At 50.5% G+C, this 13,506-nt stretch overlaps 1 protein-coding gene across 1 annotated transcript; it reads left to right on the forward strand.

The window, feature by feature from the left end:
• Nucleotides 1-803: 803 nt before the first annotated feature.
• On the forward strand, nt 804-11,239 carry LOC134434486 (olfactory receptor 14I1-like). The gene is made up of 2 exons (XM_063183140.1): nt 804-1,720; nt 11,188-11,239. Exons 1-2 carry the CDS (start codon nt 810-812, stop codon nt 11,237-11,239), a joined length of 963 nt encoding a protein of 320 aa, XP_063039210.1. The 5' UTR covers nt 804-809.
• The last annotated feature ends 2,267 nt before the right edge of the window (nt 11,240-13,506 follow it).

Below are 13,506 nucleotides of genomic sequence, written 5' to 3' on the forward strand. Positions count from 1 at the left end.
GGCAGAGCTGCAGCAGAGCCGTGGGGCAGCTCTGCAGCCCCGGGCCCAGTTCCCTCTGCAGAGCACAGGGCTGGGAGCAGCTGCCCAGCACTGGGGGCTCTGGCAGGGGGCACAGCTGGCTCAGGGTGACACTGTCCCCAGGGCCCGGCTCTGGGCAATGCTGTCAGTGCAGCCAGGGAAGGAGCTGCATCTCCCTTCATCCAATGCCATCATAAGGACACTTGGAAGACTCTCTGAGATTTCAGTCCAGGCTGGGAGCTTAACTTCAGGGTGCAAACCTGTCCTAGAGCATCTCTGAGTTACAAGATTGATGGGGAAAGACAGAGGTGTTGTGACACTGAAAATGTTGCTGGGTTGGTGCAATCAGCAATGTGAGTCCTTGGCTACAAATGTGGAGCTGGGCTGTGGTGGATCCATCTTCTTTAAGCAGTACCTGGGGGTTTTTTAGGGGAAGTATGGGAAGGTGATCACCATCCACCTGAGAGAGGTTAAAGCTCACAGAAAATCTGAACAGATCAGAATGCCAGACCATGTCCCCTCATTCTCCTCCCATCACTTTGCCTCACAGAACTTGCTATACTGCCTGAATGCAAAAAGAATGTTGAGGGTTTCTGGTATCCAAGAATACCAGGAGAGACGTGGGAGGAGCTCAAAAAAGAAATCTCAGAACCCTTAAACACAGAAGCATGTCAGTCTGTCTTAAAGAGGAGGATGAATGGAAAATGGCTTTGATTTCAGTCGCAGGTATCCCCTCTAACTCTTGAATGTCCCTTTATCCATGAACAGGTCCCCATGTGCAGCTCCAGAAAATGTCCAACAGCAGCTCCATTAGCCAATTCCTCCTGCTGGCATTGGCAGACACGCGGCAGCTGCAGCTCCTGCACTTCTGCCTCTTGCTGGGCATCTCCCTGGCTGCCCTCCTGGGCAATGGCCTTATCATCAGCGCCGTAGCCTGTAGCCACCACCTGCACAGGCCCATGTTCTTCTTCCTGCTCAACCTGGCCCTCAGCGACCTGGGCTCCATCTGCACCACTGTCCCCAAAGCCATGCACAATTCCCTCTGGGACACCAGGGACATCTCCTACACAGGATGTGCTGCTCAGCTCTTTTTCTTTATGTTCTTCATCTCAGCAGAGTATTTCCTCCTGACCGTCATGTGCTATGACCGCTACGTGTCCATCTGCAAACCCCTGCACTACGGGACCCTCCTGGGCAGCAGAGCTTGTGCCCACATGGCAGCAGCTGCCTGGGCCAGTGCCTTTCTCAATGCTTTCATGCACACGGCCAATACATTTTCCTTGCCCCTGTGCCATGGCAATGCCCTGGGCCAGTTCTTCTGTGAAATTCCCCAGATCCTCAAGCTCTCCTGTTCCTCCTATCTCAGGGAACAGGGGGTTCTTGCTTTTAGTGGCTGTTTAGGAGTTGGATGTTTTGTATCCATTGTTTCCTCCTATGTGCAGATCTTCAGGGCTGTGCTGAGGATCCCCACTGAGCAGGGACGGCACAAAGCCTTTTCCACCTGCCTCCCTCACCTGGCCGTGGTCTCCCTGTTTGTCAGCACTGTAATGTTTGCTCACCTGAAGCCTCCCTCCATGTCTTCCCCATCCCTGGATCTGGCCCTGTCAGTTCTGTACTCGGTGGTGCCTCCAGCCCTTAACCCCCTCATCTACAGCCTGAGGAACCAGGAGCTCAAGGCTGCAGTGTGGAGACTGGTGACTGGATGCTTTCAGAAACATTAAACTGATAGCTAATTTTCTGGAAAAAACTTGTAATAAAAGTTATCTTCGATATTTCTTGTTGGTTTCATTTTGAAAATTCTAGTTCTTTGTTTTACTTTTTCATTATCAACCACAAAGAAATGTAATTGTGCCATTTCTCATTTGTGTCTCTCCACCTTCCCTGTGGCAACAGACTGTGTCAATGAGGGGTTGTGCTCTCAGTGGCATTAAAGAAAATAAAGGATTTCCCAGCAAAGTTTTCTGCAGAGATGCCCTTTTGTTGCCTTCTCTGGAGCTGCAGCAGCAATGTATGTGTGCAGAGCTGGGGGCAGATCAGGGCTGGCCCAGCAGCTGTGCCCAGCAGCAGCAGCACTTGGTGTTGCCAGTGCTGCTGCCGTGGCCCTGCCCCGCTGCCCTGGTGGCCCTGGTGTTGCTGCAGGGCCTGAGTGCTCTCGGGGCCAGGCACAGCCCTGGGGGTGGCAGTGCCGGGGCTGCAGCAGGGACAGGCCGTGGGCACTGCTGGGGCAGTGCTGACGCCTCAGGCCAGGGCCTGGGGGCTCCAGGCTCCTTGCAAAGGCTCTCACAAGAACACGCCTAGGCCAATGCTCAGCACAGAAAAGCCCCATGAGCAGCCCCAGGCTGGACATGGGCAGGCTGGGGGTGAACAGCATGGCTGGGGCTCTGCAAGGGCTCTGGGACAGACGGCAAGGAGCAGCATAGCAGGGGTGATCCATCCCTAGTGTGCTAGACAGCCCAGGGCAGCGTCCCAGAGCGTCCTGATGGAGCTGCCAACAACATTCCCCCTCTGCATACCTGGCCTCTCCCCCAGCTCACAGAGGTGCCCCATCCTTGCAGGCACAGACACAGCAGCACTGGCTCAGCAGCCCCTGTTTGCATTGCACACAGCAGGGGGAGCACCTCCATGCTGTTACTGTGGGAACATGAACCTGAGGGAGCACAAATGCCATCAGCCCCTGGGGCCAGCAAGGGCTGGGGGACACCAGGGAAACCACTCAGCTTTGTCCTGGCCTCTGCAGTCAGCCAGAAAGTTTGTTCCCATCAGCTGGGAGTTTCCTGTCCCACTGTAGACGCTGTTGCTCAGAGCCAGGACTGCCTGGCAGCCGCCCCCAACTGCCCTGAGCATTTCCTTTTCTTCACCTTTGCTTTCTTTACTCTTCCTGCTACAAATTTCTTCCTATTGTCCACCCCTGTTCCCTCCCCCGCAAAGAGCCCCTCTCTGTTTGCCCTTTCCTCTCTGGCCCCACTCCCCATTGCAGTTCCTGACTTATCCCCATGGGAACGTCCCTGGGGCAGCAGGATCATCCTACAAGTGCTGCAGGAATTGTCTGCAGGCTCCTGCAGTGCCTGGTGCTGCTCCCTTGCCAGAGGCACCCCAGGCCAGGGGGGCACATCTGGGCTGCTGTATCTGGCTCTGGGACTCACTGTTCTGGGCAATGAGGAGGAGCTGCAGAGGCTCTGCAGGACTGACAGGATGGGCTTTGGGGCTGGCAGGAGAAGCTGAGTGACCTGGGCTGCTGGAGCTCCTGAAGAGGAGGCCCAGGGCTCATCCTGCAACTGCTCCAAGGGTGGAATCAGAGAATTCCAGAACCAGCAAGTTTGGAAACGACCTTGGAGATCATCATGTCCAACCTGTGCCCTGACACTTCCTTGTCTCCTCTGAGCCTCCTCTTCTCCAGGATAAACAACCCCAGCTCTCTCAGCCACTCCTCACAGGACTTGTGCTCCAGACCCCTCCCCAGCCTTGTTGCCCTTCTCTGGACAAGCTCCAGCCCCTCCATGTCCTTCCTAAATTGGGGACCCCAGAACTGGACACAGCACTCGAGGTGTTGCCCAACCAGTGCTGAGCACAGGGGAAGAATCCCTGCCCTGGCCCTGCTGGCCGCACCATTTCTGATCCAGGCCAGGAACCATTGGCCTTCTTGGCCACCTGGGCACACTGATGGCTCCTGTCCAGCCTGCTGTCCATCAGTCCCTGCAGGTCCCTTTCTGCCTGGCTGCTGTCCAGCCACTCTGTCCCCAGCCTGTAGTGCTGTAGTGGTTGTTGTGGCCAAAGTGCAGGACCCAGCAATTGGACTTGTTCAACCTCAGCTTGTTGGATTTGGTCCCTGGGTCCAGCCTGTCCAGGCCCTGTGCAGAGCCCTCCAACCCTCCAGCAGATCTACGCTATCAGACAATTAGGTGTCACCACGGTTCCATGAGGCTTCTCAGTGTCACAATGTCCCTTTGGTTCCATGGGACCCTTGATGTCACAAAGTCCCCTGGATCATTGGGCCACTGCAGTGTCACAATGTCTCTTGGTCCCCCAAGGCCCTGCATTGTTACATTGGACCCTTGGTTCCATGACGTCTGGCAGTGTAGCAATGTCAATGTGATATTTTCTGAAAATTCCCTTCGCCGGGATTTCTTCTCCAGGGAAGATGAGAAGCCTCAACTTCTTTGTGCTTTGCTTCTCTGCAATGTGGTCTGGAGATTGTTTATCCAAACATGTGAATTGTTTTAACTTAATGACCAATCACCATCAGCTGTATTGGACTCTGAGGAGTCAGTAGTGAGTTTTCATTATCATTCTTGTTAAGCCTTCTGTCTGTATTCTTCTTTTTCTAAAGTATATTTTTTGAACAGGATAATGTAATGTAATGTAATGTAATGTAATGTAATATAATATAATATAATATAATATAATATAATATAATATAATATAATATAATATAATATAATATAATATAATATAATATAATATAAATCAGCTTTCTGAGAACATGCAGTCAGATTCTTATCTCTCACCTCGTCCTGAGCACCTCACAAACACCACATAGCAATGCTCTTTTTGGTTCCACAGTGTCACAATGGCCCCTTGGCTCTGAGCTGCCATGTCGTACACAGTGTCATCATGGTCCATTTAGTGCCACCAGGCCCCGCAGTGTCACAATGGCCTCTTGCTTACCCAGGGCCCTGCAGTATCACAATCATCAGAGAATCAACCAGGCTGGAAAAGACCTTGGAGAGCATCAAGTCCAACCTGGGACCCAACACTACCTTGTCAGCCAGACCATGGCGGTGAGCGCCACATCCAGTCTGTCCTTAAACACTTCCAGGGCTGGTGACTCACCCATCTCCCTGGGCAGCCTGTGACTTTACACTGTGCTGCCCAACCAATGCCAAGAAGAGAGGGAAGATCACTGTCCTGGTCCTCCCGGCAACACCGTTCCTGATCCATAGGAGTGCCAGGGGTTGGATAAGGGAAATGGTGGGGAGAAGGTGAGGGCCAAGTGTTATTGATTGTAAGCCATGAAGAATCTTGATTTTCATATCTATTCAGACTGCATTAGAAGGAGCTAGAGATTAATACCAACTGGACATAGCTGATACCAATTTATATTCAGGAAATGAACACTAAACAGGAAAAAACCAGTTCTCTCTGCATTTTTTTCAACATAGTATAGTATTCACTTTGAACACACTTCTGAAATCTATCTAATTAACCAAAGAAGAATTGAAAACTTAAATTATTCCCAGGGGCTTTTATTTTGCAAGAGTTTTGCATAAATATTTAGGAGCCTTTGTCACTAAATTCCTGAACTGAAGAGCTCGAGAAAGAAGAGGCCTCTAGAGGAGTAAAATCGATCAGCAAACTCCAATTGGCTGAGGATCCATCCCCATCAGAGCAGCAATGAACAGAAATGGGTACAGCTTTGTGGCTGCCCCAGCTTTGGCATGGGCCCTGGGCCTGGAGCAGGAGCAGCTCTTGAGGGCCCCAAGGCCGCGGCTCTTGTGCTGCCTTGGGAAGATGGGATGGCAGCAGGGGCTGCAGAACTCTCAGCACCTCAGCCAGAGGGGAGCAGGGCAGCCAGGGAGACTCCTTTGGCCTTGGCCAAGCACCTTCCCCCATGGTGGGGCTGAGTGCTGTGGCAGCTGCAGCTGCTGCTGTGCCCTTGCCAGGGGCTGAGGCCATGGGGCAGTGCCCAGAGCAGCCTGGCCTGAGCAGAGCTGTGGGGCCAGAGCCGGCTGGGCTGGGCTTGGGAGAGGCCCTTGGTGCTGCCCAGAGCTCAGGGCAGCTGGCAGAGCTTGCAGGGAGCTGGGCTGGGCCCCGGGAGCCTGGCCCAGAAACCATCAGTGTCCATCTCAGCCTGGCTGAACGTGCAGGGGCAGGCCTCAGGCCAGGCCTTGTGGGGCAGGGCCAGCGCCTGTGCAAGGCATTGCAAACAGGCAAGTGGGCCAGAGAGGAGGCTGCTCTGTGCCCTTTGGTGCATGGACAGAGCAGGGAGGGGGCCCAGGACATTTGTCAGCGCCAGCCTCTGTGCCCAGCCCTTAGCAGCCCTGGCTGCTGAGCCCAGCTTTGGCCTGGGCTGAGTTTGGCTGTGGCCCAGCTCCATCCTCCTGCGGGGCTCAGGGCCTGTTCCCGGCCATGGCCGGCCCTGGATGCCTCTCTGCTGGCCCAGAGGCCGGCAGAGCCTGGGGCAGGGCTGTCTGTGCAGGCTGACAGGTGCCAGGGGCTCTGCAGGAGCTGGCAGAGGCTGCCCCGCAGGGAGGCCATGGGGCACAGAGTCCCAAGGCTGCTGTGGGCACCATAGCACAGGGGCCGTTCCCAGCCACAATGCTCATAGCCTGGGCTGGGCCTGCACAGGGGCTGGGCCACCATGGCTGGGCCAGCACAGGGCCACAAAGGGGCCACGCAGCCACTGCCGGGGCTGACAGCAAGGCCAGGCACACGCAAGCAATTGCTGAGCATGGCCTGCGCTGGCCAGGCCTGACTGTGCCAAAGGCAGAGCTCAGCCACCCTTGGAGGCTGCAGCAATAGTCCAGAGCCCAACGAGTCTCCATGGCTGTGCTGGAGACCAAGGCTGCAGGAGGGAAATACAGGGCTGCTGTGTGATGGGGAGGGCATTGAATTCCAGCACACACCTCAGCTCTCTGATGATCCCGGCACCATGCTGGGCCCTGTTTCAGACTGGAGCAGAGATGATGTTTATGGGACAGCAGCCCTGTGAGACTGTCAGGATGGATGGGACAGGATGGGATGGGACGGAGCCCTGCAGGGCTGTTTTTGTTTTGTTACGGTTTAGATCTCATCTATTGCATCTGAAAGGTGAAATCTTATCTTAAGTTTAAAAGCCAAGTTTTAAAATTGATATATATGTGAGGATTTTGCCAGAAATTAGCTCATGAAAAAGATAGAGCAAAATCAAATTATATGGTAGTTTGGATGGATTTTAATTGCTTCTTGTCGTGCAGATTTGCCTCTTGAACAACCAAAACCAAATGTTTGGTTGACCTTAGCTAAGGCAGCAGGCTTGGATACCACATGTTTGTCTCATTCGGAACCAGAAAAGCATTTCTCAACCTGTCTGGTTGGTGTGCCCATAAAAGATTTGCCTTGGATCAAAAAGCAATCCAATGGTGAGCCTGGTGAAATTGACAATGGGAACAATCCTGCATTGAATTTGAACGTTTGGGCCAAAGAACTTTCCAAAGCAGTACCCGAACCCCAAGAATTAGAAATCCTTCGTTCTTTAACAATAGATTTTTGCCTTACATTTATAGCTAATGATTAGCAAGAGCATGATCCTCCAAAGTACATTGTTACTCCCCATTATTTTGCACACAGAAACTTAAGTTTTTGGTGTAATTATTCAAAAAGTTGGGATGTGCTTTCTGAGGCTGACCAATACCCACCACAATTGCCCAAGGGATATTGTTCATTTATGGAGATTGGGCTTGGCAAGGCAATCCATCACACCTTGAGGGTGGCTCATGTAGCATTGGAATGCTCACTGTGCTAGCACCTACTGCCAAGGCAGTCATTAAGAAGAAACTAAGGGGAACAAGATCTGCTCGTCATTATGATGAAAACTGTAAGAGTGATTTCATGCCTTGGAAGGCTGCAAAAAGAGTTTCAGCAGGTTTGTTTTTACCCCAACTGGCTTCAGCAATGGCATTGAAACAATAAGATCAGGTTGGATGTTGGCTGAGTAAACAAACTAATGCTACATCCACTGCAATCAGTGATATGTTGACTGATGTTAATAGTGTTGTCAGACCTGCTACCCTTCAAAAGAGCAGCGATTGATTTTCTTTTACTGGTACATGGGCATGGTTGTGAGGAATTTTAAGGATTATGTTGTATGAACTTGTCAGATCATTCTGAATCTATCCACAAAAGCATACAAAAGCTGAAAGATTTGACAGCTCCAATTAAAGAAGATGGCGGGTCATGGTTAGATGATCTGTTCCAAGAATGGAGCTTTGCACCTTGGCTAAGGGAACTTTGTAGAATACGTCTCTATATGTATTGGGGGTTTTGGTAGTGATACAAGTAGTCACACCTTGCATACTTTGGTGTGTGCGACAAATGATGGACAAAACTGTCAAAGAAAATTTTATCACACAAGAGAGAGAGAGGTAGGAAATGGATTCACGAGAGTTCTCGAATTCTCACAGAGATGGTCGATGAAGGTATGGACATGGAAGAATGTTTCAAATTAAGACCTGTGAATTGACAAGACATTCTCGAACAATGACTTCTAACTATTGTCAGGCATAATTTATGCCCTTTGAACTGACTAGACTTCCACAGCATTAAAATTGCTGTGTTGTAATATAGCAATGCTTAGTGCAAGCAAGCAAATGCTTTAAATAGGTAATAAGCAGAAATATTATAGTAAGGCTACAAAACACAACTAATAAATGACATAATTATGAAGGTTTCTTTTTAGGTGAACAGGAGGGGGAATTGTGGGAATCCACAAAATTAGAGGGTTTTGGGGGAAGCTGCAAAAGGAAGACCCCAGAGGCAGTAGAACTGTGATTAGAGCTAAGCAGCAGTCATGAGATAGGTCAGCAGAAAAATTATTTAAACTGTAGAAAATCAAGGACAAATAGAACACTGATCTGTGTATTAATGCTTGTCTAAAATAACTCTCTAAAAAGCAAGGGTAGAAGCTCTTTCCCTACCTGATGGGATGCAGGCTGGCAACTGCTGCTCTGAAGATGTGCAGCTGCTCCTCTCTGGAGAGGCCATGGAAGGGTTGTGAGGGTCTACGGGACCCAGAGAAACAAGGAGCTCAGGTTGGCATTTAAGTTTCACGGGAACAAGCAGAATGAAGAGCTCACAGTGGAGATGAAATTTGCCTGTGCCTGGCTCCTCCGATGAAACCCCAAGAAGTCCAGATGAAGCAAACACCTTCTCCCAAGAAGCTAGGAAAACCTCAGAGTCCTGAGCTCCTGCACTTAGCCTGGAAAGGCCTGGAAGCAGCTCTAAATGCTCAGGTGAGGCAGCACTGAGGTCCTGGTATGAGAGTGCTGTGTAGCAGTGAGGGAAGGAAAAGGGAAGCAAAGGGAAGGCTGGGTCACTATTGGTCTTTGGGTGTGTTTCCCTTGGCAGCAACTGTACTTCTGTCAGGGAAAACAAAAGCTCCCTGAATTGTTAAAACTGAAAATCACAGAAAAAGACTCTCTAAGTAGTCAAAGTTAGAAAGTGGTGTGTTCATTATGCCGGCGGGCGGCACAGGGGAGGGTCATTCCCAAAATGCGTGACTGCTGGCTGGGCTTGGCTCTGCACGGCACAGCACAGCACAGCACAGCAGGATCCAGCAGGACAGGGAAGGGCAAGGCAGGCAGGGAAGGGCAGGGCACTGGGGGCAGTGACAGGCTCTGTCCCCATGCTGCATCCCATGCCTGGGTAACCATCAGTGACAGAGAGGAAGCTCTGTCTTGGCTGGGGAAAGGATGAAAAGGGGGGGTTAGAAAACGTTCATTTGGTCTCCTTTTCAGCAGACTAGCTGGTTTTATCTCACCATGTCTGCCTGTCTTTGGAGGAGTTGGCACATTTCTCGTGATTTGGAGTCAACTACAGCAGCAGGAATGGGAAGCAATTTTGTCAGCATTGATATCAAAGCCAAAGTGCTGCCCCATGGATGAATGTTGCTTTCTTCAAGAGATTTCTGGCCTAGAGTTGTAGTGAATTCATACTGGTGTCTTCCCAAAGGGCGTTGCCTTTTTCTTTCCTCAGGAATCACCTCTTCTTTTTCTTCCCTCCATCTGGGGAGAGTTCCAATGCAAATGTCTCCTGCAGCCAACTCTTTCACTGTAGACTGACAAAGGACATCTTGCAGTGGAGAGACTCCCTAGAACTGCTGTGAAGAGCTGAAGGGGGAAGGTTTGTCCCTTAGTCTTGAAATCTTGTTGGGGAACTGCTTGTGCTCTGGAGGATGAACACCAATGATGTTTATCCAAGCCTTGCAGGTTCATTCCTGAGCTTCCTGACACACCACGAGACTTTGGGGTTGGCATGTTGGCAAACAAATTTCAGTATGGGCACTTCTTGAAATGCTTCAATTATTCTTTTTTTGCCTTTCTGCAGAAATGTTGTCATCATCTATTCCTTTCAGAGAATCTTTTCCTACTTTTTGGGATATTCCTTTTGCTGCCCTCCCAGATCAGGTCAATTCCCAGGGCTCCTTCCCAAAGTGAGGTGCAGCCCATGGCCTCCACTCTCCAGCTGGAACAGAAGGAAGCACAGAGTTTGCACTTCTGGGAGAGGAGCTTCTCTTACCTGCCTGCTTTCCCTTTGCAACAGGTTGGCGTGTGCTCATTTGATAAAGGCAGGTTTAAACTCTGAAGCAGTTGTGTTTCAAACTGCTGCCTTCTCCAGCTCTTCTGTGGGTATCCTTGGACAAAAGGCCTCTTAGTGGGAGCTCTCTGTGGCAGGTTAAGGAAGGAGGTTGATATTTCAGGGTTGTGACTGCTAAAAGCAGCTGGTTTCTGGAGGTGTCCAGAACTGGGAGTGGCTCCTCTTCTCACCTGCATGCAGAAAAGGAAGTTGCAAAGTGGGAATTTCATTTGTGCAGATGGCCATCAGGGGTTTTTGGCAAGAGATGGGCTAGCAGAGAGGCAGGTCTCATGCTAAACTGGCTGTGTGTTTTGATGGTGGGGAGGGTCAGAGATGCAGACATGGACACCAGCTGAAGAAACAGTGTAATTTTCTGTAATGCAAAAGTGCAAAAAAGAGTCAGGAAAGGATAAGCTAAGCAATGCACCTCAGCATTATTACAGAAGGGTGCCTCTGGTGATTAAGGAAGATCCATCACCAGGTACCCCAATGGTTTCCCCTTCATCTAGAGCTGCACATCAGCTGGGAAAACTGTCCCAGCCCAGCCCTGCAGAGCCACGGCCGGGAACTGGGAAATCCTGTGGTGCCTCCACTTGGTGGCCACAAGGCTCCCAAGCGCGCTGCGAGAGTAGCCCGGCTCTCATAGTGCTGGACGAGCAATGTGCCAGAGCTTCTACTGGGGGCACAGCTGGTGTCATTCTCTAAATGAGCCTTTGTACCGGTATAGGGCAAATTTGTTAAAGAATCTGCAAAGGAGGGCCCCTCCAGAAAGCAAAACCCACACGGCCCCTCCCCCCAACTGGTTCGGGAAAAAATTCCTTGGAGAGAGGTGGAAAGAACCTGTTTACTTCAGGCACAGCACCCCCCAGCACTCAAAATGAAAAATATCTGATGACACCACTCTGAGAAAGATGGAAAAATCAGAAAGTCTCTTTCGTGGGTGGTTGCTCTGTTCTCAGTCCCTCCAGCGCTGGGGCAGCTGCTGCAGCCGAACGGTGCAACCTCTCGATGTTCCTGGGTCCCAGTCCGGAGCAGGTTCGAGATGGTCGCAGAAACAGTCCAGGAAGGGATGTGGACTGTTTAGCTAGAACTAGCTAATAAGCAGAGGCCAAAGCAGAGCAGAAGCAAGAGCAGAAAAGGGAGCAAGCAAAGCAGCAAGCTAAAAGCAAGAAGTGAAAAACAGCCCTATGTACTGCTCGTCTCTGTGTCCCTGATAAGAGAAACGGAAACAAATCTTCTACTCTTCAGAGCTGGTCTTAAAGGCACAGAACATATGAATGGGGATACAAGCATCATAATGTCACCCCAGGACATTCCACCCCTTATCCCCATATCATTCTTACCCCACAATCAGATCTCCCTGAGGTACACATCATGTTGTTCCATCTCTTTGCATTATCCACCACGTGCAACCTGGTCCCTGAGCAAAGACAACCCCACAAATGGATTTGTCTGTACTCGAGGCAGAATTGATCCACACAGTCTTCCCTAACAAACCTCTGATATGTACCACTGGGACTTTGTCTCCTTCTATTACATTCAGGGACTCAGACTGGGCAGGACCTGCTTGGGTGGTGGAACCTCGGGTGTTAACTAACCAGGTGGCCTTTGCTAAATGCTGCTCCCAATTTTTGAAAGATCCCCCACCCAAAGCTTTCAACTGGGTTTTTAGTAGTCCACTGTACCTCTCCACTTTGCCTGCAGCTGGTGCATGGTAGGGAATATGGTACACACACTCAATGCCATGCTCCCTAGCCCAGGTGTTGATAAGGCTGTTCTTGAAATGAGTCCCGTTGTCTGACTCGATCCTCTCAGGGGTGCCATGTCTCCACAGAACTTGCTTTTCAAGGCCCAGGATGGTGTTCCGGGCTGTAGCATGAGACACAGGGTAGGTTTCCAGCCATCCAGTGGTGGCTTCCACCACGGTCAGCACATAGCGCTTGCCCTGGCGTGTCTGGGACAGTGTGATGTAGTCAATCTGCCAGGCCTCCCCATACTTGTACTTGGACCACCGCCCACCATACCAAAGGGGCTTCACTTGCTTGTCCTGCTTGATGGCAGCACACGTCTCACAGTCATGGATAACCTGAGAAATACTGTCCATGGTTAGATCCACCCCACGAGCTCATGCCCACTTATAGGTGGCATCTCTGCCCTGATGGCCTGAGGCATCATGGGTCCATTGAGCTAGGAATAACTCTTCCTTATGTTCCCAATCTAGGTCTATCTTGGACATCTCTATCTTTGCAGCTTAGTCTACCTGCTCATTGTTTTGGTGCTCCTCATTGGCTCTACTCTTGGGTACATGGGCATCTACATGGCGGACTTTCACAGGTAGCCTCCCTACCCTGGTAGCAATGTCTTTGCACTCATCAGCAGCCCAAATTGGTTTCCCTCTATGTTGCCAGTTAGCCTTTTTCCACCTCTCCAGCCATCCCCACAGAGCACTGGCTACCATCTATGAATCAGTGTAGAGGCAGAGCTTTGGCAACTTCTCTCTCTCAGCAATGTCCAGGGCCAGTTAAAAAGCTTGGAGTTCAGCAAGTTGGCTTGATCCACCTTCCCCTTCGGTAGCTTGTGCAACCTGTCGTGTGGGACTCCATATGGCTGCTTTCCATTTCCGGTTCATCCCTACGATGCAACAGGAACCATCAGTGAAAAGAGCGTAGCGTGTTTCCTCTGGTGGCACTTGGTTATAGGGAGGAGCCTCTTCAGCCTGTGTCACTGGTTCTTGTTCCTCTTCATCTGTGACAGCAAAATTCTCAACTTCAGGCCAATTTGTAATTACCTCCAAAATCCCAGGGTGATTCAGTTTACCTATATGGGCGTCCTGAGTGATAAAAGTGTGGAGAGTTTTGTTAACAGTTGGTTAGCTGAGAAAGGCCATGTCGACATAATGCCGCTGGTTAAGCTTGAAAGAGAAGTCAGCGGTCAGTGACCAATGACAGGCAAGGACATGATGCCCTTGCCGCAACATGAGGATAGGGAAGAGAGATTCTTGCTGAAAATATGCAGAAAGTATCAAAAGAATAACCACAAAGATGCAGAAGTAGGCGTAGTTGCTGATATGTAACTAACCAATCCTGAGCTCAGCTTTTGCAATATGCATGAAGCTTATTATGAACTGTATTTAACCTGCTGTATTGATCAATAAATTGG

This window comes from Melospiza melodia, unplaced genomic scaffold (genome assembly GCF_035770615.1).
Source record: "Melospiza melodia melodia isolate bMelMel2 unplaced genomic scaffold, bMelMel2.pri scaffold_37, whole genome shotgun sequence".
NCBI classification, from domain to species: domain Eukaryota; kingdom Metazoa; phylum Chordata; class Aves; order Passeriformes; family Passerellidae; genus Melospiza; species Melospiza melodia.

What these genes read in the sequence shown, in the direction of transcription:
- LOC134434486 (XM_063183140.1), top strand. Translation starts at nt 810, where the DNA reads ATGTCCAACAGCAGCTCCATTAGCCAATTCCTCCTGCTGGCATTGGCA. An exon ending in GTGTGGAGACTGGTGACTGG is followed by an intron (nt 1,721 to 11,187) that starts ATGCTTTCAGAA and finishes GGTGGAAAGAAC; the next exon opens with CTGTTTACTTCAGGCACAGC.